This window comes from Mobula hypostoma, chromosome 19 (assembly GCF_963921235.1).
Source record: "Mobula hypostoma chromosome 19, sMobHyp1.1, whole genome shotgun sequence".
Classification (NCBI taxonomy): domain Eukaryota; kingdom Metazoa; phylum Chordata; class Chondrichthyes; order Myliobatiformes; family Myliobatidae; genus Mobula; species Mobula hypostoma.
In genome coordinates this window covers 10879878-10905225 of record NC_086115.1, presented here as the reverse complement: position 1 = coordinate 10905225, position 25348 = coordinate 10879878, and the positions used below count along the sequence as shown (strand labels likewise).

The 25348-nt window shown below is 46.3% G+C and overlaps 1 protein-coding gene across 1 annotated transcript in view; it reads right to left on the bottom strand.

Annotated features, from left to right (window-relative positions):
* The window catches only part of LOC134358810 (prominin-1-A-like), a 108015-nt gene that overhangs the window by 5687 nt on the left and 76980 nt on the right, over nucleotides 1-25348 (bottom strand). The window contains exons 16-24 of the mRNA XM_063071317.1: nucleotides 22290-22436; nucleotides 20094-20165; nucleotides 17658-17747; nucleotides 16756-16809; nucleotides 13275-13355; nucleotides 8299-8367; nucleotides 4412-4501; nucleotides 3136-3248; nucleotides 1295-1318 (exon numbers count right to left, since the gene is read on the bottom strand). Coding sequence (XP_062927387.1) covers nucleotides 1295-1318; nucleotides 3136-3248; nucleotides 4412-4501; nucleotides 8299-8367; nucleotides 13275-13355; nucleotides 16756-16809; nucleotides 17658-17747; nucleotides 20094-20165; nucleotides 22290-22436 — 740 coding nt within the window. The remainder of the gene's footprint in view (nucleotides 1-1294; nucleotides 1319-3135; nucleotides 3249-4411; nucleotides 4502-8298; nucleotides 8368-13274; nucleotides 13356-16755; nucleotides 16810-17657; nucleotides 17748-20093; nucleotides 20166-22289; nucleotides 22437-25348) is intronic.

Genomic DNA, 25348 nt, shown 5'->3' with positions numbered 1-25348 from the left:
CTCACCTGGCCTCACCTTTCACCTCAGCTTCTCACCTCATTCCCCCTCCCCCACCCACTCACCTTCCCCCTCACCTGGCCTCACCTATCACCTCCCAGCCTCTCACCTCATTTCGTCACCCCCACCCTCTCACCTTCCCCCTCACCTGGCCTCACCTCCCCCCTCACCTGGCTTCACCTTTCACCTCTCAGCTTCTCACCTCATTTCCCCTTCCCCACCCACTCACCTCCCCCCTCACCTGGCTTCACCTTTCACCTCTCAGCTTCTCACCTCATTCCCCCTCCCCCACCCACTCACCTTCACCCTCACCTGGTAGCTCATACTCCTCCCCCGTCCCCCAATATTATTTTGGCTTCTTCCCCCTGCCTTCCTGTCCTGATGAAGGGTCTCGTCTTGAAACATTGACTGTTGATTCCCCTCCACAGATGCTGCCTGACCTGCTGAGTTCCTCCAGCATTTTGTGTGTATTGCTCCAGATTTAGGTTTAGATTTAGATTAGATTAGATTCAACTTTATTGTCATTGTGCCGAGAACAGATACAAAGCCATGAAATGCATTTAACATCTGACCAGAAATGCAAAGAATAGTGTTATTTACAAAATATCTGCGAGTAAAAAGTGCTACAGCACACAAATATAAAAGTACTGAGACAGTACAATATGGGTGCAATACTGCTTAGCGCTGTGATGTGAGGTTCAGCAGGGTCACAGCCTCAGGGAAGAAGCTCTTCCTGTGCCTGCTGGTGCGGGAGCGGAGGCTCCTGTAGCGCCTACCGGATGGGAGGAGAGTAAAAAGTCCATGGTTAGGGTGAGATGCATCCCTGATAATGCTTTTCACCCTGCCCAGGCAGTGTTTATGGTAGATGTTCTCAATGGTGGGCAGTTGGGTGCTGATAATCCGCTGGGCAGTTTTCACCACACGCTGGAGTGCTTTGCGGTCCGATACGGGACAATTGTCATACCACACTGAGATGCAGTTGGTGAGTATGCTCTCAATGGTACAGCGGTAAAAGTCCGTCAGTATCCTGTGACAGAGGTGAGCTCTGCCCACCTCTTTTTTCCAGCACTTGCGGAATCTCTTGTGTTTATGATAGGATTTTGTCCAGGAAAGGCTACAAATTTTATGGTGAATTGGCCGGGAAAGAGAACTGTAATCAGCTTTAAGGGGGAGCATCTGGAGGGATTCAATCATTATCCCCTCCTGTATTGTGCCCCCACCTCCCCTTTTGGTCACGACTGCACCCAGCACCCCGACATACGTCAGGGAATCAGAAATCTAATCAAAGTCCACTTACATCTCAAACTGTGGGCTGCCATTCCTGAAGGAGAGAGAGAAAAGAGTGACGATTATACGAGTGCCAGGAGATAGCTCATGACTCACAGCCTCGCGCTCACTAAGTGCAGAGAACATACCGGCACTCCAAGGCAGCAGTCGTGCTGTTAGGTTTTATCTGCACTCAATCTGTTTCTTTCTCAGAATTATTTCATATCGCCCTGCTGATGGCCAACTTTCAGAAAGACGCCATCTCTTTTTACATTTATAACCTGGAACTTCACCCAGTGAAAGTGAGAATCACTGAATATTTTGAGGTTAAGGGTCAAAATTGATGAAAGGCACCACCACAAAAATTACTTGTGAAAATTTCACCTGAATGTTCTCTTAGCCAATAACCTTTCATCTCGCTGTCTTTCGTGGGAAAAGATATTGGTAGCTGTCTAATCCTAACCATCCTAGAGGGTGGGGTGGTAGTTTTTGCAGATACTGCAATACAAAAGTTGGTGATGTTGTGATTGTGTAGAATGTTGTCAATGGGACTTTGATGGGACGCAGAGCTGGGCTGAGAAGTGGCAGATGGAGTTCAGTCCAGAAAGGTGTGAAGAGACTTTAGAAGGTCGAACTTGAAGGCAGAAAACAGGGTTAATGAAGGGTTCTTAGCAGTGCTGAGAAGCAGAAAGGTATTAGGGTCCACATCCATAGATCCCTCAAAATTGCTGTGCGGGCTGATAGGGTGGTTACGAAGCGGTAAGGTGTGTTGGCCCTTTATTAGTCACTGGGCTGAGTTCCAGAGCGCAAGGTAATGTTCCAGGTCTATAAAACTCCGGTTAGACCACACTCAGAGTATCGTGTTCTGTTCTTGTCACCTCATTATAGGAAGGATGTGGAAGCTCTAGAGAGGACACAGAGGAGGTTTACCGGGATGCTGTCTGGATTGGAGAGCATGTCTTATGAGGAAAGGCTGAGCGAGCCAGGGCTTTTCTCTTTGGAGTGAAGGAGGATGAGAGGTGACTTGGTAGAGGTGTACAGGATGGTAAGAGGCATAGATAGTGGACAGCCAGAGACTTTTTCCCAGGGTGTAAATGACAGATACAAGGGGGGATAATATCAAGTTGGTTAGAGGAGAGTATGGGTGAGGTTGGGGTGGAAATGTCAGAGGTTACCGTTGTTACTCAGAACAGTGGGTGCATGAAACAGGGGTGACAGTGGAGGCAGATACTTTGTGGGCATTTATTGATTTAATGACCTGGTCCTTTGAGTCATGCTGTCCCAGCAACCCCCGACAAACCCGATGACCCCTAACCAAGTCAGGAAATCATTTTACAATGGCCAATTAACTTGCGCGGTACTGCTTTGCATTGTGGGAAATTTGTGCATTCCACAGAGTGGACGTACAAAGTCTCCTTACAGAACGGCGCCAGAACTGAACCCTGAACCGGATTGCCCCGAGCTGTAATAGTGAAACACTGCCTGCCACGCTACTGGGGGTGCCACGATGGTGCAGCAGTTAACAGATTCTTAGATGGGAAGATGGATGATAGAAAAATGGAGGACTATGAAGAAGGAAAGGGTCAGATTGATCTGCGAGTAGGTTAAAAGGTCAGAACAACGTTGTGGGCTGAAGGGCCTGTACTGTGCTGTCACATTCTGTGAAGTGATGTGCCTGTGATGCTACTGCAAGTAAGTTTTTCATTTGAACCCTACATACACGTACGTACTCCTGCACGGGACAATAGACGTGATCTTGACTTTGAGACTGACCGATAACCGTGAGGGGTTCGGCAGCCTGCTCCTGACCACAACAGTCACCTCACTTTCAACACTGGACACATACTCGTTTCAACATTACAAAGCACGTACTCATATACATCCAGGGTGGTCATACGCCGGTAGTATTTTGCCAGCTTCACTGCGAATATGATGCTAGGAATCAGGAAGATGGTGCACCAGCCCATGCAAAACCAGAAAGCATTCTGCAAAGACAGATACAAATCGTCACACCTTTCTGTCCCCACGCCCCATTCGGGGTTCCCGTTATCAAGCCCCTCTATGCATTACAATTAATAAGTAGATTTTTCCAATGTAAATTTATTTTCAAACTACTTCGACAGACAGAACCTTATTCTAGAAGCTCCCTCTACACTGTCCCATCACACCCTCCCAGGGTAGGGACAGCACGGGTTAGATACAGAGTGAAGCTCCCTCTACACGGTCCCATCACACACTCCCAGGGCAGGGACAGCACGGGTTAGATACAGAGTGAAGCTCCCTCTACACTGTCCCATCACACACTCCCAGGACAGGGACAGCACGGGTTAGATACAGAGTGAAGCTCCCTCTACACTGTCCCATCACACACTCCCAGGGCAGGGACAGCACGGGTTAGATACAGCGTGATGCTCCCTCTACACGGTCCCATCACACACTCCCAGGACAGGGACAGCACGGGTTAGATACAGAGTGAATCTCCCTCTACACTGTCCCATCACACACTCCCAGGGCAGGGACAGCACGGGTTAGATACAGAGTGAAGCTCCCTCTACACTGTCCCATCACACACTCCCAGGACAGGGACAGCACGGGTTAGATACAGCGTGATGCTCCCTCTACACGGTCCCATCACACACTCCCAGGACAGGGACAGCACGGGTTAGATACAGAGTGAAGCTCCCTCTACACTGTCCCATCACACACTCCCAGGACAGAGACAGCACGGGTTAGATACAGAGTGAAGCTCCCTCTACGCTGTCCCATCACACACTCCCAGGACAGGGACAGCACGGGTTAGACACAGAGTGAAGCTCCCTCTACGCTGTCCCATCACACACTCCCAGGACAGGGACAGCACGGGTTAGACACAGAGTGAAGCTCCCTCTACACTGTCCCATCACACACTCCCAGGACAGGGACAGCACAGGTCAGATACAGAGTGAATCTCCCTCTACACTGTCCCATCACACACTCCCAGGACAGGGACAGCACGGGTTAGATACAGAGTGAAGCTCCCTTTACACTGTCCCATCACACACTCGCAGGACAGGGACAGCACAGGTTAGATACAGAGAGAAACTCTTGGTGGGTAGTTGTTCAGCTGAACTAGTGTTATCCTTCTTTCCCCTCTGAATCCCGTTCTTACCAATGAGTCCAGAAGGTAGGAACAGGAGATGGTCGCTACAGAGTCCAAGGCATTGGCTGCTGGTTTGCACCGGGCTACATCCTGAGTTATCTGGAAAATAAACAGGTTTCACTTGAGTAGCCAAAATTAATCACAAACATCCACCCCGTTCACTGTGTGGGACCCACCCCAGCCTGCAAGTGTGGCAGCTGTTCCTCACCCTTTACTGTGTCAGCTGCTGCTCACCAAGACTTAGAACGAGGGACTGTGACAGTCAACTCTACTCAGGCGAAGGTGGCAATGTTCAAGCCTTGGACTGAGGAACACAGAACCAAGACTGACCATATTATTTTAAATACAAGAGAACGTGCAGGTGCTGGGCATCCGGAGCAACACACAGATTGCTGGAGGAGCTCAGCAGGTCAGGCAAGCATCTATACGGAGACAAATAAGCCGTCGACATTTCAGCCGAGACTCTTCTTTAGAAGGTGGCGGGGAGGGGAGATGAAAGTGGACAAACTGGCAGGCGATAGGTGAGACCAGATGAGGTGTGAGTGAGTGGGTGGGGGAGGATGATGGGAGGCGAGAGGTGGAAGAGGTAAAGGGCTGAATTAGAAGGAATCTAATAGGAGAGGAGAGTGAACCATGGGAGAAAGGGAAGGAGGAGACACACTAGAGGGAGGTGTGAGAAAAGGAGGGGTGTGAGGAGAGCTAGAATTGAAGAACAGATTTTTAAAAAATGTTTAGAGATACAGCATGGTTACAGGCACTTCTGGGATAATTACACCCATGAAACCAATTAATCTACTGACCAATATGTTTTTGGAATGTGAGTGGGAAGGGGAGCACCCACACAGTTATGGAAAATTCCACACACAGCGGTGGGAATTGAACCCAGGTCAGTGGCAATGTGAATGGCTGCATCTCCTCTGTTTGTTTAGGACTGAGATGATGAGGGAATTCTTTACGCTGATGGTTGTGAATCTTAGAAAGCTCCAAGTAGTGTGGCTGCTCTGTCAGTGAGAGTGAAGCTCCCGCGGTGACTTTGTTGAAAGGTGGCTGGACAGTCGAGTGGTAAAGTGGTTTAATTGTCTCGTGTACTGAGATACCACGAGAAACTTTGTTTCCACCACATCGACTCTCATCGTTTTGTTCCATCAGTATTGTACATTCAGGTGGCACAAGGGTATGCAACAACAGGATGCAGAAAATACTAAACCCAAGAGAGCATAGTGGTCAGCACAACGGTGTACAGTACAGATGACCCGGGTTCAATTCCCGCCACTGCCTGTAAGGAGCGTGTAGGTTTTCCTCTGGCTGCTCCAGTTTCCTCCCACGATCCACTGACCTACTGACTGGTCTTTGTAAATTCAAAATAAACTGCAGATGCTGTCGCTCCTCCAACCTGAGTTTAGCCTAGAGCAGTCGGGGTGTAGGAGTAGCCTAGCGGTAGAGGAGGCCATGTATGGACATATCCGAATGGAAATGTGAAGCAGAGTTGAAGTGGGTGGCAACCGGGAGATCCTGTCGGTTGTGCCGGACGGAACTCTGCTTCCCACTCCCATTCAGATATGTCCATACATGGCCCCCTCTACTGCCATGATGAGGCTAAACTCAGGTTGGAGGAGCAACACCTCATATACCATCTAGGTAGTCTCCAGCCCCTTGGTATGAACACAGAATTCTCCAACTTCGAGTAATTCCCTCCCCCTCCCTTCCTCTATCCCTATGTCACTCTACCCCCTCCCCCAGCTCCCTCATGGTTCCACCTCCTCCTCCTACCACCCATTGTTTTCAGGGCTATGACGTCAGTGCTTCCCCTCCCCCGCCCCTTTGTCTTTCAAATTACTGGTCTTTCAACTGAGGCTACAAGCATTCTTCAAATCCTTCCCCATCTTTCGTTCTTCAGTCCTGATGAAGGGTTCCAGCCCGAAACGTCGACTCATCATTTCTGACTGATGCTGCCCGGCCTGCTGAGTTCATCCAGTGCACTGAAAGTGGTCTTTGTAAATTGTCCTGCGGCTAGGATAGGGTTAAATTGGGACAATGTTTGGAATTGCATAGTTAATCCAGGTGAATGGAAACCTTTCTAAAGAACGTCCTCAACTCTATTCTTCAGCCCGGCTCAAAGGGCTTATTCTGTGCTATAGCTCAATAAGTAAAATAAAATAAATAAATTCTACAAATGCTGGAAATCCAGAGTAACACACAAAATAGTGGTTGACGGGGCTAATTTGAGCTGGAGGTCTGTAATTAGTGGTGTTCCACGAGGATCTGTGCTGGGACCTCTGCTGTTTGTGATGTATATAAATGACCTGGATGGAAATGTCACACACACAAGGTGCTGGAGGAGCTCAGCAGGCCAGGCAGCTTCTATGGAGAGGAGTAAAGAGTCAACGTTTTTTTACCAAGACCCTTCACCAGGATTCACTTGAAACGTTGACTCTTTATTTCTTTCACGAGATGCTGCCTGACCTGCTGAGTTTCTCCAGCATTCTGTATGGGTTACACAGAAAGCTGAATGAAGTGTAACATTCACAGAGAAAATGCAGTGCAGGGAGGGTGGTGAATCTGTGGAATTCATTCCCGGTGTGGAGGCCAGATCATTGGGTATATTTAAAGTGGAGCTTGATAGATTATTGATTAATGAAGATGCCAAAGGTTACGTGGGGAAGGTTGGAGAGGGATAATAAATCGGCCATGATGGAGTGACAGAGCAGACTTGATGGGCTGAATGGCCTAATTCTTCTCAAAAATGAAACAATAAGGTGCAAGGCTATAAGAAGGTGGATGGTGAGGTCAAAAGGTCACCTTTTCGTACAAGGGGACCATCCAATTGTCATATAACAGCATGACACAGGCTGTTGTTGAGCCTGGCAGGACATGCTTCTGCCCAACGGGAAGGGAGAGCGGAGTCAAACTGATCAAGAGTCTGAGTGCCTTATGCTCCAGTCTCTCAATCACAGTTTGAGGGCGAGGTGCACTACTCAGCCTTTCAGTGCTGGTGCGGGGTGTTGATTTGAGCACAAGCAATAGGAGCAGGAGTTGACCACCTGGCCCGTGAGTCTGCCACTCTAGAAAATGACCGGTGATCTGGCCATGGGCTCCGCTCCACTCCACCTGCCTTTTCCCCAGAAATCTCAATTCCTCTGCTATGCAAAAGTTAATCCTCAAATATAGTTAATTTAATAACCTCTACTGCTTCTCTGTGCAGAGAAATCCACAGATTCAGCTGAGTTACTTCAATCAATAACTTGCTGAGAAAAGCATCTTCTCCCTACCTCTGTCCTAAATCTATCCCCCCCAATCTATGTCCCCTTGCTCTAGTCTCACTTCCCAGCCGGGAACAATTTTCCTGTCTCTCCTATCTATCCCTCTCATAATTTTATAATTTACAATTCATTCCCACCCAGACAGTTTGGGATTGTTAAGCTCGCAAACATGAGGAAATCTGCAGATGCTGGAAATTCAGGCAACACACACAAAATGCTGGTGAACGCAGCAGGCCAGGCAGCATCTCCAGGAAGAGGTACAGTTGACGTTTCAGGCTGAGACCCTTCGTCAGGACTAACTGAAAGAAGAGGTAGTAAGAGATTTGAAAGTGGGAGGGGGAGATCCAAAATGATAGGAGAAGACAGGAGGGGGAGGGATGGAGCTAAGAGCTGGAAAGTTGATTGGCAAAAGGGATACGAGGCTGGAGAAGGGGGAGGATCATGGGACAGGAGGACTAGGCAGAAAGGAAGGGGGAAGAGAGCACCAGAGGAAGATGGAGAGCAGATGAGGAGTTATTGTGAGAGGGACAGAGAGAGGAAAAAAAGGAAAAAATAAGAAATAATAAATAAATAAATAAGGGATGGGGTAAGAACGGGAGGAGGGGCATTAATGGAAGTTAGAGAAGTTAAGCTTACCATTTTCTTGGCCCAATTCACATATTGATTGAAGTAACTCAGCTGGCAGTCCAGGAAATCCTTGGATTCCTGTTGAAGGAGAGCACTTCAAAGGTCAAAGTTCAAAGTAGATTTATTATCAGTGTACATAGTCGTCACCACATACTACCTTGCGATTAATTTTCTTGCAGGCATTCGCAGAACAAAGAACTACAATAGAATCAATGAAAAACTACACACAATGTTAAACAACCAATGTGCAAAAGAAGAGAAACTGTGGAAATACTAATAATAATAATAATAATAAAAAATAAATAATGCTGAGAACATGAACTGTAAAGCCCTTGAAAATGACTCCACAAGTTGGGGAATCAGTTTGGAATTCAGGTATTTCACACTGGTTCAGGAGCCTGATGAGTGTGGAGAATAATCAGTTTCAAAATCGCTGGCGTGGGACTTAAGGATCCTATACCCCCATCCCGAAGTAGAAGTTGTGTAGTTAAAATGGGAAAAGCATTTCAAAGTTCAAAGCATAATTTATTATCAAAGTATGTGTATGTTACCGTATCACACACGGAGATTCATTTTCTTGCAGGCATATACAGGAAAATTTATAAACAAATGCTGACAATCAACAAATGTGCAAAACAAGACAAATTCAAAGTTGAAAGTAAAGTTACCTTCAAGTTACACGCTTGTCACGTGTACAACCCTGAGATTTGTTTTCTTGCGGGCATACTCAATAAATTCAAGAACCATAATAGAATCAATGAAAGACGGCATCCAACAGGACAAACAACCAGTGTACAAGAGATGACAAACTGTTCAAATAATAAAAAAATAAAAAAAGTAATAACAATAAATAAATAAGCAATAAATATGGAGAACATGAGAAGCCTGCTTGAAAGTGAGTCCATAGGCTTTGGGAACATTACAGTGATGGGGCAAGACAAGCTGAATGAAATTATCCCCTCTGGATCGAGAGCCTGATGATTCAGGGGAAATATCTATTCTTGAACCTGGTGGTGTGGGTCCTAAGGCTCCTCTACCTTCTTCCTGATGGCAGCAGCAAGAAGTGGGCATGGCCTGGGTGGTGGGAGTTCTTGACGATGGATGTTGCTTTCCTGTGACAGTGTTTTGTGTAGATGTGCTCAATGGTTGGGAGGGCTTTATCTGTGATGGACTGGGCTGTATTCACCACTTTTTGTAGGATTTTCCATTCAAGGGCATTGGTGTTTCCGTATCAGGCTGTGATGCAACCTGTCAATATACACTCCTCCGCGCAAGAAGTTTGTCAAAGTTTTAGATGTCATACTGATGCCGGCTGGTGGCGTAGTGGCATCAGCGCCGGACTTCGGAGCGGAGGCTCCCGAGTTCAAATCCAGCCGGCTCCCTTGCACGCTTTCCATCCGTGCTGGGTTGAGCGTCGAGCTAGCAACTTGGCCTCATAAAAATAAGAAAGCCTGCTAAAAGAAACACCGTCATGACAGCGTCACGATGACTCCACTTGGAGTTAAGGGCTTTGTTCTTCAGAGACGCTGCCCCATGTCTTCATAATTGCACTTACCTACTGAGGGACTTAGTTGCTGACCCTCCCCACCTCTGACCTCCTGTTGTGGACTGGCTCATGGAGTTCTGGTTTCATCCTCCTGAATCAATAACCGGCTTCTTGGTCTTGCTGACGTTGAGCGAGAGGTTGTCGTTCTGGCACCACTCAGACAGATTTTCAATCTGCCTTCTATAAGCCGATCTGTCACCACCCCCGATGACAGTGGTGTCGTCAGCAAATTTGAATATGGCATTGGAACTGTGCTTAGCCACACAGTCATTGGTGTAAAGTGAACAGAGTACGGTGGAAATGGTGCAAATAAAACAAACGGAGAAGGTGAGTTGTAAATGGTTATTGAAAGTGAGTCTGCAGGTTATGGAATCAGTTCAGTGCCGAGGTGACTGAAGTTTTCCATGCTGGTTTACCAGCAGATGGTTGGGGGGCAATAACTGTTCCTGAGCCTGGTGGTGTGGCACCAAGGTATTTCATTTTGGGCAGAGATTTCATCGGCCACTGGAGTCCAGGTTGGTGGTTGAATGGTGTGGGTCTGGAGATCAAGAATGCCACAAGAGGTGCAGCCGTGATCTCCGAAAAGCCATCTCAAGGGCTAAGTGGAGATTCCGGACTAGACTGGAATCAGTGAGGGATGCTCGACAGCTGTGGCAGGATTTGAATGCCATAACCTCCTACAAAGCTAAATCTTGCGACATAAGGGGACAGCAGAGCTTTGCTTACAGATGAGTTTGATGCCTTCTATGCTCACTTTTGATCACCAGAACAGGGTGGAACCATCACGCACCCCGAAGTCTCCTGACGATCTCTTGATCTCAGTATCTGAAGATGATGTGCAGGCTGCCTTCAAGAGAGTGAATCCAAGGAAAGCATCCAGTCCAGATAGAGTATCTGGCCAAGTACTGAAGACCTGTGCTGACCAGCTGGCTGGTGTATTCACGGAAATCTTCAGTCTCTCACTCCAGCATTGTGTGGTACCCACCGGCTTCAAGCAGGCTTCAACCATACCAGTGCCCAAGAGGAACGTGGCAACCTGTCTAAATGACTATCGCCCAGTGACACTGACATCCACAGTGATGAAGTGTTTTGAGAGGCTGGTGTTGAAGCGTATCAGCTCCTGTCTGAATGGTGACTTGGATCCACTCCAGTTCACCTACCGAAGCATCTGCTGTAGACCTGTTGCTGCCTCACTGGCCCTTCACACAACCCTAAGACATTCGGACAGCAAGGATACACACATCAGGATGCTCTGTATCGATTACAGCTCAGCGTTTAACATCATCACCCCCTCAAAACTGATCAATAAACTCTAAGACCTGGGCCTCAATATGCCCTTGTACAATTGGATCCTGGATTTCCTCACTTGTAGACCCTAGTCAGTTCAGATTTACAAAAACATCTCCTCCACACCCTCCATTAGCAAAGGAATGTGTGCTTACCCCACCCTATTCGCTTTATGCCTATGACTGTGTGGCTATGTACCAGCTCCAACCCCACATACGTTTGCTGACGACACCACTGTTGTGGGCTGTATCAAAGGTGGTGATGACTCAGCATACAGGAGGGAGATTGAAAATTTGGCTGAGTGGTGTAATAACAACAACCTCTCACTCAATGTCAATAAGACCAAGGAACGGATTGTAGACTTCAGGAGAGGGAAACCCGTACCAGTACTCAGAGGATCAGAGGTGGAGAGTGTCATTTTGGTGGACCTTGTCTGGACCCATCATATAAATATTATTGCACAGAAAGCACAACAGCGCCTCTACTTCCTCAGGAGTCTGCAGAGGTTCAGCATGTCATCGATAACCTTGGCAAACTTCAATAGATGTGAGGTGGAATGTATATTGACTGGCTGCATTATGGTTTTCCCATACCAGTACAATGTCTTTGAGTGGAAAATCCCACAAAGGGTAGTGGATTCGGCCCAGAGCATCACAGGTAAAGTCCTCCCAACCATTGAACCACATCTAGATGAAATGTTGCCATAGAAAAGCGGTGTCCATCAACAAAGTTCCTCACTGCCCAGGCCATTCTCCTTTCTTGCTGCTGCCATCAGGTAGAAGTTACAAGAGCCTCAGGACTCGCATCACCGGGTTCAGGAACAGCTACTACCCCTCAACCATCAGGCTCTTAAACAAAAGGGGATAACTACACTCATTGTGTTTCTGGTGTTCCCACAACTAACGGTCTCTCTTTAAGGACTTTACCTTGTTATTTCATGCTCTCATTATTTATTGCTATTTATTTATATTTGCATAGTTTGTTGTTCGTTGATCCTGTTTACAGTTACTGTTCTATAGATTTGCTAAGAATGTCCACAGGGAAAAGAATCTCAGGGTTGTATGTGGTGACATGTATGCACTCTGATAATAAATTTTACCGTGAACTTAGGAGTTTTTCTGAAGGAACTCCCAATTCTGAGTCAAGTGTCTGTTGTTTGCTTTGGTGCGGGGAATAGGCAGGAGTTGCCTGGGTCACTGACTGTTTCTGAGAGCAAGTCCCTGGGCTCATTCAGGGTGTTATAGTGAGCACTGAACATCCTGTAATGCATGGAGTCTCTGGGTGCAAACCAGGACAATAATTAGCCTGAGTGCCTCTGGAAAGTAGGCGGTATGTTTATTTGTAGATGGGAAGCCAGGACGTGGCATCAACACGAGCTTCATTTTTGGTTCCGATGGGCTGTATAACATTTTCCTGTCCTTACATTACAGTATGATGTCCCTCCAGCGCAGCCAGTGAATAACACAGTACTCATCGCCTTTGGGCTGAAACCACCCCAGACCACATGGTGAAGACTGATTCGCCCATTTCATGGTCACATTTGGTTGACACTGTAGGTCACACTTTGCTCTTCACTCACTAATCAAAGTAAATTTATTATCAAAGTACATATATGTCACCATATACTACCCTGAGATTCATTTTCTTGCAGGCATTCATAGTAGAACAAAGAATTACAGTTGGATCAAGGAAAAACTACACACGTGACTGACAAACAACTAATGTGCAAAAGAAGACAAGTTACAAATACTAAAATATTAATAATACATAAATTAATAAAAACACAATTTGTGCCTGACACCAGCCACCTAGGCCTGCGTCGACATAGTACTAGCAAATTGTAGAGTCCTTGAAAGTGAGTCTATAGGTTGTGGAATCAGTTCACTGTTGAAGTGAGTGAAGTTATCTACACCAGTTCAGGACCCTGATGGTTGTAAGGTAACAACTGAAGGGTGATAACTGTTCCTGAACCTGGTGGTGTGGGACCTGAGGCTCCTGTACCTCCTTCCCGATGGCAGAGCAAGAAGAGAGCATAGCCTGGATGGTGGGTATCCTGGATGATGGATGTTTCAAGGGCAGAATGACTTCCCCCTTCACAAACACCTACAATAACAGACTCTGGGGATCTGAGCAACTTCCTCGTGGTACTCACATTCTTAATGATGTCCAGGGCTTGTGTCTGGAGGAGAGTCTGTGCATTTTCTATGTTCGTCAAAGTGGTGTTCACTGCTCTCTGTAAAACAATCAGTACAATGAGTGACTGTCTATAATAAAGTTGGAGTAAGTATCGATAACGGTGTATAGCAAAATGAATTTCTATAACTCCATTATACAACTGTTACTGTGCGTAACATTAATCTATATGAAATTGTCACTCTACATAACACCCACGCTGTATAGAATATTTACTGTACAGAACACTTACTGTACAGAACACCAATTTATACCATATGTAATATTAAAGGATATAACACCAATTTAAATAATGTTTTTGTATATGACACCATTACTATATATAACACCACCACCATATACAAAATCATTACTGTGTATAACACCATTACTGTAAATAAACTGTTACTGTATTATACTTCGGCTGTAGATAACACCATCATTGTCACAACACAATGCCACTGTAAATAAAACTTACTGTATTATTCTGTTCCCATATGTAACACAATCAACCTATGTAATACCATCACTATAAATAAAACTATATTATGCTATGGCTTTTATCACCACTGTTACTGCACTGTATGATACAATTGTCGTATATAACACCAAATTACATCTAAAAACTGGGACGGTATTGCACTCAATAGGTACGCCCGGAGGAAATCGTTCAAGAGGGAGCTGCGCTACATGAGAGTGACCTCCGCTGTGCGGCAACCGTGAAAGAACAGAGCGAACAACCAAAAGATCCACCCACTGACCACAGCCTCTATTTACTCCTGTCCACATTGCACCAGAATATGTTGACCCGGGATCAGCTTCTCGGGCCACCTGAGGACCCAGCAATAGAGAATCCTTTAGGAGAACATCACACGTGATTCCACTGCTACTATAACGCCATTAGTGTAGATAACACCATCACAATATCACTGTAAATACAATTATTGCTGTATGACACCACTGTGCTCTACAGAAAACTGTTATTGTGTGATACAATACAGAACACCATTACTCCGTGACACCGTCATTATATAAAACGCAAAGTTCCTATAAAAATCAAAATATCAATTGTAAGCCACACCTCGAAGAGCCTTGTGCAGTTTGCTGCAAGAGCATAGTAACACATGGATTACAAACATTTCACCCTCGCAGACGGCCAGTCTCCTACCTACCACCTTCTGGCATCAGTCAAATGACCCTTAATTCTCAAAGGTATTGAAATAAGACTTCAGTACATCCCTTGACTCAGCCTTTACAGCCTTCACAGAACAAACTCTAAAGATTCAGCAAGTTGGAACACCAAATTTGTGGATGGCTCCAAGATTAGGGGTGCCATGGACAGTGAGGAAGACATCAAAGCTTGCAACAGGATCTGGGCCGGCTGAAAAAGATGGCAGATAGAATTCAATGCAAACAAATGTGAGGTGTTGCACTTTGGGAGGGTAAGCCTGGGTAGGAGTGGTAGGGTACTGCATAGTGTGCTGGAACAGAGCGATTTGGGAATACAGATCCATAATTCCTTGAAAGTACAGTGACAGGTAGGTAGGGTCGTAAGGAAAGCTTCTGGCACATTGGCCTTCTCAATCAAAGTATTGATTACAAGAGTTGGGATGTTACGTTGAAGTTATACAAGATGTTGATGAGGCCAAATTTGAAGTACTGGGTGCAGTTCTAGTCACCAACCTACAGGAAATATATCAGAGTTCAAAGTAAATTTATTATTGAATTACAAATATGTTACCATATATAACCCTGAGTTTAATTTTCTTTCAGGCATACCCAATAAATCTCTTATAGGATAATAACCGTGATAGAATCAATGGAATGGAATATGATTGAAAGAGCACAGAGAACATTTACAAGGATTTTGCCAGGACTTGAGAACATGAATTACCGCGAAAGATTGAATAGATAATTCTTTTTTCTTGAAGTGTAGGAGAATGAGGAGATTTGACAGATGTATACAAAATTATGAGGGGTATAGACAGGGTAAATGCAAGCAGACTTTTTCCACTGAGATTGGGTGAGACCAGAACTAGCGGTCGTAGGTTAAGGGTGAAAGGTGAAATATTTATGGGGAACCTGAGGGAGATCTTCTCACTCAGAGGGTGGTGGGAGAGTGGGACGAGCTGCCAGCGGAAGTGGTGGATGCAGGTTTGAATGCAACATTTAAGAGAAGTTTGGACAAGTACATGGATGGGAGGGGTAAGAAGGGCTGTGGTCCAGATACAGGTCAATGGGACTAGGCAGAATAACAATACAACACAGGCTAAATGGGCTGAAGGGCCTGTTTCTGCACTGTAGTGATCTGTGACTCCATTCCATCCCGCCATTCTGCTTATCTCGGTTTAGCCCCTTATTTTAAGGCAGTGACCCCCGATTCGAAACACCTCAGCCGAGTGGTAGAATCAATGTTATTGGAACTGTGCCAAGCCATGGTGTCGCCTGTTTACAGCCACGAGGAAGGAGGCAGCAGAGCCAGTGTGCTCCCTCGGGGGGCTGGGGAGGGGGCAGTGTGGGGTGGGGCATCCAGGCTGGAATTGGTGCTGCCCCCAAGTGTCCGCTCGGCAGAGGACAAGCTCTGTTGTAGATCATCTATAGATTGATGGCTCGAGTTTGGACCGTGATATCAATACGTGCTTGCTATCTTGCATGCGTTGTGTGTGACTGTTGGTATCGTGTTTTGTACCTTGGCTCCAGAGTAACACTGTCTCGTTTGGCTGTATTGATCTATGGTTGAATGACAATTAAACTTGAATTGAGTTGAACTTCCACCACACAACACTTTGGAAGCACCTTAGTAATAATGCCCAGACTGACAAAGAAAGAATAACTTAAAATAAAGAGCAAAGCTTAAAAGAACAAGTTTTTAAGAACAATAAAGTATTCTTATGGTCTCCATACAGCTAAGGACATTTAAATTCCCTCTAAAACAGGGTGGTATTTGAATTAACCTGACCCCAATTCCACTCTTGGAATATACCCATTTTGCTATTACACCATATATTTAAATTAGAAATTGATGGAAAGGTAAGTTTTACAAAATGGGCTTGGAGAATTACCTGCAAATTAAATTGTGTAATGTTAACAATGCAAAAAAGACAGGCTTGTTCCTGAGGTGTAATAAATATTGCTCCAGAGAGATGTTGCATGGTCTCTTCATGTTGTATTAAGTCTATGATTCTATGTAAAAGAGTATTATGAGGGCATGAAAAATAGGAACAAGAATCCTGGAGTTGTTTAGGAGCCAATAATGGCAGGTCAATTCAGAATTCATCGCCCTGCCTCATGGGACCAAGGTATCCTGACGATTTAGGAATGAGGTTTCGACTATGATCAGTCAGCTCCTGTCTGACACCTGGACAAACAGTTCAAACTGCATCTCCTCAGGTTTGGCAGCTCTCTGCTGGTCCAGGAGAAAAGGAGATCGAACAAATCACTACTCCAAACTATCCACCCACCTCAAGGCCTGAAGCTTTTGCTTGAAGTTTCTGAATGTTTTCTTTCAAAGTTTCCTGGAAAATTAAAAACCAAACATTGTCAATAAACAGAATAGATTCTGCAGGCTGTTTATTCTCCTCCATGGATGCTGCCTGACCTGCTGAGTTCCTCCAGCTTTTTGTGTGTGTTACTCTGGATTTCCAACGTCTGAGGGTCTCTTGTGTTTGAGCTTTAATTGTGTTTGCTGTTGTTCAGAACAATGGGAGTTTATACCGAGGAGGTTTAGCAGGGTGCTGCCTGGATTAGAGAACATGTCTAATGAAGAAAGGTCGTGCGAGCTTGGGTTTTGCTCTCTGGAATAAAGGAGGATGAGAGATGACTTGATCGAGGTGTATATAATGTTAAGAGGCATAGAGAGAGAGTGGACAGCCAGAGACTTTTTCCCAGGGTGGAAATGTCTAGTACCCGGGGACGTAATTTTAAGATGATTGGAGGAACGTACAGGGGCAATATCAGAGGTGGGTTTTTACACTGTGAGAGGTAGGTGCATGGAACACACTGCCAGGGGTGGTGGTAGAGACAAGTACACTAGGGACATTTGGGAGACCCTTAGGTATGCACATGGATGAAAGAAGAATAGGAGGCTATGTGGGAGGGAAGGATTAGATTGATCTTGGAGAAGGCTAAGAGATTGGCAGAGCATTACAGATAGAAGAGTCTATTGTTCTATGTTGAATACAGATTGCACTGTTCAACTAGTACAGGCTGTGCAGAGTGGGTGAATAAACACCACAAATAAATAGGGGGTCTGCACTGCGTTCTAATGTTCTGTTTTACCGCTCTGAGCCCCACCTCCCCTTGCTCCGTGTTCAACACGGAAGTGCCTGTCTCAGACGTGCGACCAGCCCAGTGAGGAACCTACCATGTTTGGCATCATGTCACTCTTAACCCAGCGATCTAGTTGCTCCAGTTTGCCCACCTGTAGGTTGAGCTCAGTTTCGACGGATTCCGGCTGTAACAGAGCAAGGGATGTTTGCAATCAGTGTCTGGCAACAGCCCTGTCCCCAGGTTCCCCCGTTTCCTCTCAGTGAGGCCATAATCACAGGAGCCGGGCTAGGTCATTCGGTCCATCGAGTCTGCCCTGCCACTCAACCATGGCCGATCCACCTTCCCCTTCGTAACTCAGACACACTCGTAAGCAGAAGTCTGTATTTTCAATATTTCCTGGTTAACGTTCTGGATTGCACGTAGGAGCATTGGCATATTTGGAGATGGCATTTTTATTAGCTTCTAGTGATGCCAGCAACTAATCAGTGCCACGGGATTCTGATGTGGGGCACTATAATTTATCATGTCCATAGTGTTGTACAGCCTAGACACTGGCCCTTCAGCCCATTGCTGCTATCTATACTAATCCAAGTTGCCTGAACTCATTCCATATCTCTCAATGCTCTGGCAACACACATCAAAGTTGCTGGTGAACGCAGCAGGCCAGGCAGCATCTGTAGGAAGAGGTACAGTCGACGTTTCGGGCCGAGACCCTTCATCTGAGTCCTGACGAAGGGTCTCGGCCCAAAACGTCGACTGTACCTCTTCCTAGAGATGCTGCCTGGCCTGCTGCGTTCACCAGCAACTTTGATGTGTGTTTCTTGATTTCCAGCATCTGCAGAATTCCTCGTGTTTACGTCTCTCAATGCTCTGCTCACTTAAGGATCTATCAAGATGCTTCTAAATTATTATTGTTGTTCCTGCCTCCGTCACCTTCTCTGGCAGCTCGTTTTGGATACCAATTTCTAACTATGTGAGGACTTCAGATCTCTTTAAACGTCACCCCTCTCACGACCGGTGCCCTCTGCTCTCAGTGGCCACTTTATTAGGTACCTCCTACAACTGAGTTACTGTCACCTTCCTGTCAGCTTGAACCAGTCTGGCCATTCTCCTCTGACCTCTCTCATTAACAGGCGTTTTCACCCACAACACTGCCACTGATGGGATGTTTTTGTGCTTTTCACACCATTCGCTGTAAGCTGTAGAGATTGTTGTGCGTGAAAATCCCAGGAGGTCTGCCAGGGACTGAAGAGGAGGTTTGACCAAACGCAGAGCAGCGAGAGGATTTATCGGGGGGTGGTAACTTTAATAATAAACTGCAAAATAAGAAGCCAGGAAACAAGAAAGAACAGATACCCAGCACAACAAGCCAACAAGGCTGGGAGCGCCTGGTCGAAGCTGGCTGCTTCGTATGAGTGAACACCGATTATGGCTGGGAGCTGGGTTTAAATAGGCTGCAGGTGATCAGTTGGAAACGAGTGGCAACTGACTCCTGTTAACTTGCTGGAGACTGGAAGGTGCCTGCCTGTGTAGGCCTAACAGGATCAGCAGCTTCCGAGATACCCAAACCATCCTGGCACCAACAATCATTCCACAGTCAAAGTCATTTAGATCGCGTTTCCTCTCCCTCCTGATGTTTGGTCTGAACCACAACAGAACCTCTTGACCATGTCTGCATGCTTTCACGCATTGAGCTGCTGCTACAGGATTGGCTGATTTGCTATTTGCAGTAATGAGCAAGTGTACAGGTGTACCTAATACAGTGGCCACTGTGTGTAGTTTTAGGCAACCGTGTCATGAGACCCAAAGTTGCGTTTGCTATCCTATCCACACCTTGTAATTTTGTACATTTACAATTTTATATAACCTACAAATTTGTAGATGATACTGATTTAGTGGGCCACATCCCCTCTTACCTCTTCTCTTATCCTCACCTGCCTATCACTTCCTCCTGGGGCCCCTTCTCCTTCCCTTGCTCTCATGGTCCACTATCCTCTCCTATCAGATTCCTTCTTCTTCAGCCCTCTACCTTTCCCACCTATCACCTCCCAGCTTTCCACTGCAACCCTCCTCCTCCACCAATCTGGCTTCACCAATCACCTGCCACCATGTACTCCTTCCCCTCCCCCACATCCTGGCCTCTCTCCCATTCTGTTCCAGCCCCGATGAAGGGTCTAGGCCCGAAAGATCAACTGTTCATTCCTCTTCGTAGGTGCTGCCTGGCCTGCTGAGTTCCTCCAGCACTTTGTGCATATTACTCCACATCTCAAACAGAGCTGGATCTCTCTGGACTCATCCAGTCTCCACTGGGGAGACAAGGTTCTGGCACAGAGCAGGGGGTAAAATGGAAGGGACGGGCTTGGCGGCTGTTGGACCACCACCCACTCTACAGCTGGCAACCACTCCTGGATCTAGGATTCCAGTGGTCAATATTGATGGTAGTTCCTCGCCCAGTACTAACGCTCTCTCAACTGGGTGTTGGCTCCCAAAGAGAGGGTTATTAAAGAGAGAAGAGAGTTGACGAACTGACCACATTCTTGGAGAGATTCTTTAGCTTCTTTGCAGTATCAAGGAGTTCACTCTGAGTTAAAGGAAGGTTCAACTGTAAAGAAAGAGAGCATTGGGACCAGGTGTTAGCGAGAGCCTTGGTGAGATTCACTCTTATCTCAATCCTCAAGGACACTTAATGCCAAGAATATTGCCTATCACACTGCATCATTGCAACCAGTGCGGAACATCCCATTACCTCACTGCATAGGGTGACTCCAGTGTGTAGTGACATCAGTGAGGTTCAACCCCAAGCGGTCATCTACCCAACTGCGGTGATGCCACTGGGTACAAATCTTTGGGCTGGTGCCCAATATATTTAAACTCAGTAGCAGGGCAGCACAGTAGCTTAGTGGCTACAATAACACGTTACAGTGCTCATGATCTGGTTTAATCCCACTGCTGTCTGGAAGGAGTTTGTACGTTCTCCCTGTGACCGCGTGGGTTTCCTCCCACATTCCAAAGACGTGTGGGTTAGGGTTAGTAAGTTGCTATGTTGGTGGCAGAAGCTGCCCCCCAGCACATCCTCATACTGTGTTGGTTATTAACTCAAACGACTCATTTTACTCAACATGTGACAAATAAAGCTAATCTGTATCAATGGAGCTGCCCTGGGCTTGGATTAAAGGACACCTGTCTCCGTCTGTAAGCTTTGACATTGCTTTAGATGCAAATCAAAGGCCAATCAATGGTGGTGTGGCCAGAGAGGCAGCTGGACAGGGCCAAGATATCCCCTATCCGACATTCCCGACCCCTAGGCTGAGGGAAATTGTCAGGTGTGCAGGTCGGGAATTATTTGTTCTGAATTCCACACCCCACCCCAGCTGCTTTATTCCAAACCCCACCCAGCCCACCTTGCTGACGCGGAATGTGCCAGTGGGATTTCAACACAAGCAACTTTGCTTTGAGGGGGCATCCCTGAAGGAAAATTATCAGCCCAGCTCGTCATAGCAAGGTCCCTTGTGGGGGTGACCAGGTAATCTGCATTACGGTGCCCACCGACAAACTCAGCGTTGGCTGAGACACAGGTGGAGCTGTCAGATGTCTTCTGCACACCCAAGAGCCCCAGTGCAGCAGTGGGATCTCGGACAAAGCTGACACATCCACCTTTCCCCTCAGTACGACAAGTAAGTCTCAGTTCGGACTTTGGGGTCCAAGTCACTGGAGGTACTCCCAGTTTCACAGCCTCTGACTCTGATTGATCGCTGCACCATCTCACACACACCCATCCATATACCACGTTATAAACACACAAACGTATTCATATTCACACAAAAACACACACATCAACATTATACAATATACATTTACTCATACATACTCATACACACACACACACACACACACACACACACACACACACACACACACACACACACACAGGGAGTGGACAAGTGGGTGATTCCGTGACACCACATAGAAACAACTTGCTCAGCTTGGGAGAGATCAGGCAGGTTATTTAGTTTCTTCTCACATTGTGGGCTTGGCTGTTGAGATAGGCATCAATTTGCAGTTGCGAACAGCCCTCTGGAACTGATACCAGACTACCTGGTGTATTACTGACCCGTCAGAAGATAGTGAAGCTTAATCTGCATCCATGCTGGATATAAACACTCAGACCAACCAAATTCCATCCAAATGCGAGGGTCCTTTCAACAATCCAATAGTTCTGCAGTCACATTTACTGCATCAGCTTCACATTTCCAGGGAATTTGAAGAATTAATTTTAAACTGGCACTGAGAGATATCAGTGTTTTCTCAGGAGTGCGATCGGATTGGAGACACACTACCCTCTGAATGTGATGTGAGGGATTTGTCAGGAGTGTGATCTGATTGGAGACACACTACCCTCTGTGAATGTGATGTGAGTGATTTGTCAGGAGTGCGATCGGATTGGAGACACAATACCCTCTGTGAATGTGATGTGAGTGATTTGTCAGGAGTGTGATCGGATTGGAGACACAATACCCTCTGTGAATGTGATGTGAGTGATTTGTCAGGAGTGTGATCGGATTGGAAACACACTACCTTCTGTGAATGTGATGAGAGTGGTTCGTCAGGAGTGTGATCTGACTGGAGACACACTACACTCTGTGAATGTGATGTGAGGGATTTGTCAGGAGTGCGATCTGACTGGAGACACACTACTCTCTGTGAATGTGTGAGGGAGTTGAAATACCTGATCAGAGAAGATGGTGAAGTTGAGATTTGTAACATGAGTTTTCAACACTTTCTTCGCAATCTCCTTGCCCTCGTTATCCAGTAACGTAATGCCTGATAAATTGACTTCCAATTTTTCAAACTGGTTTGAAATATCCCCGGTGTACTGAAAAACAAAGGAATGAATTTAGCAACTTTGATGTGTGTTGCTTGGGTTTCCAGCATCTGCAGAATTCCTGTTGTTTGGAATGAATTACTGAGCCTCAGCAGCATTGAAGCGAGTGATCAGGGAACTCACATTGGTGCTGTGTTCCAGGAGCAGCTTGTGTGTAGCTGGGATCACGGTGCAGATTGTACACTCAGTGCTGTGGAGTGGGCAGATAAACAGGGTGCCAGTGTTGGATCTGATGATATGGATTAGAGATTGTTTGGAAGTCAAGAGTGAGATTTGGTGGTTATGGCTGTTTTATTGAATGTTACAAGAATGAAAAAGAAACAAAGGAAAAGAAAGAAGCTGTGGTCGTCTCATTCTCAGACTACAGTTAAGAACATTCCAACGCTAACAATTATCCTTGAAAATAGCCAGATTCATGGCGGCGGTGGGGGTGGGGGGTGGGGTTGACACCTACTGCAGAAACTCTGAGAAATTCCTAGCTGTGCTACAATTACTGGAACAATTCCACGTATTGATCAATACACACAAAAGAGACTAATGCAGAGCCTTTGTGGGAGGGAAGGGTTAGATTGAGCTTTAAGCAAGTTTGGTGGTCTTCTTCATCTTCTTCTTCTTCTTCTATTTCTGGCTGCTTAGACGCATCTAGGCGTGTTACAACCCTCCGCAGGATGTATAATTAATTATAGAACTTCAAGGAACTCATATTCTCGAATACAACCTCGTCTCACGTATAAACTGAGTAATAGACTCTTCAATCAGATGTTGATTCTCTTGATGGCCAAACAAGGATTTAATAGAAGACCAAAATTAATTTAAGCCAGATAGCCTCTTGAACAACATGCTTCTTTCAAATTTGTATTGATTACAGCTCAGCAAAACATGCTGGACTGTCTCCGGACTACCACCGTCACATGGTCAGTACAGCAACGTGGGCCAAAGGGCCGGTACTGTGTTGTAATGTTCTAGTTCCGTGTTCCATAGGCGATTATATAAAAATACAAGCAAGCAGGGTAAACTACAAGGAAAATACCAGAAAGACAATTCTCCTCCCTAACCCAGTACGAGTTGTGGGCTGCCTTGTCTTGGATGGAGCTGAACTTGTTGGAATTTCACTTGTCCAGGGAAGCTGGCAGTATCCCATCACTTTGTAGATGATGGAGAAACTTCTGGGCAATCAGGTGATATATCTCTCTGGATCACGCTTAGCATCTGGCCTGTGGTCCTGTTGAATCAGTAGTCAGGCATGACCCATTGATTCCCGGGATTTGGCAAAGGTGATTTCTCTCTCATAAAGTCATAGAGTAAAAGAGCTCAGGAACAGGCCTTTCAGCCCATCTGGTCCCTGCAGTACTGTTATTCTGCCTAGTCCCATCTACCCGCACCTGGACCATAACCCTCCAATGCACGTACCTATCTAAACTTCTCTTAAATGTTGAAATCTTAACTGGGTCTAAAGCTGCTTCCTAATTTCACTCCTGAGGATCTGCCTCTTATTTTTGGACTCTGCCACCTCGTCTGAGACACTCTGATATTGAAAGTAATTTCTCTCCCTCTATCCCAGCCATCCTCCCAATATCACCATAAGACCATAAGACAAAGGAGCAGAAGTCGGCCATTCGGCCCATCGAGTCTGCTCCGCCATTTTATCATGAGCTGATCCATTCTCCCATTTAGTCCCACTCCCCCGCCTTCTCACCATAGCCTTTGATGCCCTGGCTACTCAGATACCTATCAATCTCTGCCTTAAATACACCCAATGACTTGGCCTCCACTGCTGCCCGTGGCAACAAATTCCATAGATTCGCCACCCTCTGGCTAAAAAAATTTCTTCGCATTTCTGTTCTGAAAGGGCGCCCTTCAATCCTTAAGTCATGCCCTCTCGTACTAGACTCCCCCATCATGGGAAACAACTTTGCCACATCCACTCTGTCCATGCCTTTCAACATTCACACAAGCTTTGACTAAATCACTCGATCAATTCTGTTGAATCAACAGAAATCAATAAAATCCCAGGCCATTTCTAAGGAAATGTGTCTGAAAACTTGCTTTGCAATGTCTGGAGGGCTCTTTAGGGGTGGCATGGCAGCATAAAGGTCGCGTAAAACTTTGTAAGATCGGGGTTTTATCCCCGCCACTCTCCGTGAGGAGTTTGTACGTTCTCCCCGTGACCGCATCCGTTTCCTCCCACATTCCAAAGGCTTACAGGTTAGGGTTAGTAGCACGTCCCCGGAATGTGTTGGTCATTGACATAAACGACGTATTTCACTGTATGTCTCGATGTGCATGAGACAAATAAAGGTCATCATTATATCGTGAACGCTGTTCAGGAGAGTTGAACTTCACAGTTGGTAACTGACTAAACAGCGCCGTGCCACATCAGAATAATTCAGCTGCCACTGCCACAGCATCGGCCTCCTTGCGGCCTGTTCATCAGGTGACGGTATCCTACTGCAGACGACAGCCACACTGCTCAGCTGGGCGGGCGGGTGGGGGGGCTTTACATTCACCGCAGAGAGGTGAGGTGGGATTGAGTTTCGACAAAATGCAGCAAGTAGTCCCTGTCCCTCCACCCAAGACCAACCCAAATTGCCTCACTCCTGGTTGAAACAATGGCCAGAAGACTCTTTCCCCTGACGTTGGGGGAGACTAGAACTAGAGGTCGTAGGTTAAGGGTGAAAGGTGAAATATTTCAGGGAACTTCTTCACTGAGAGCGTGGCACCAGAGTGGAATGAGCCACCAGCGAGAACGGTAGATGGGGGTTCAACTGTAACACTTAAGAGAAATTTGGATAGGTATTTGGATTGGAGTAGTCTGGAGGGCTGTGGTCTGGGTGCGGGTAGACGGGACTGTGCATGATGACTGTTCGATGTAGACTTGATGGGCCGAAGGGACTGTTTCTGTG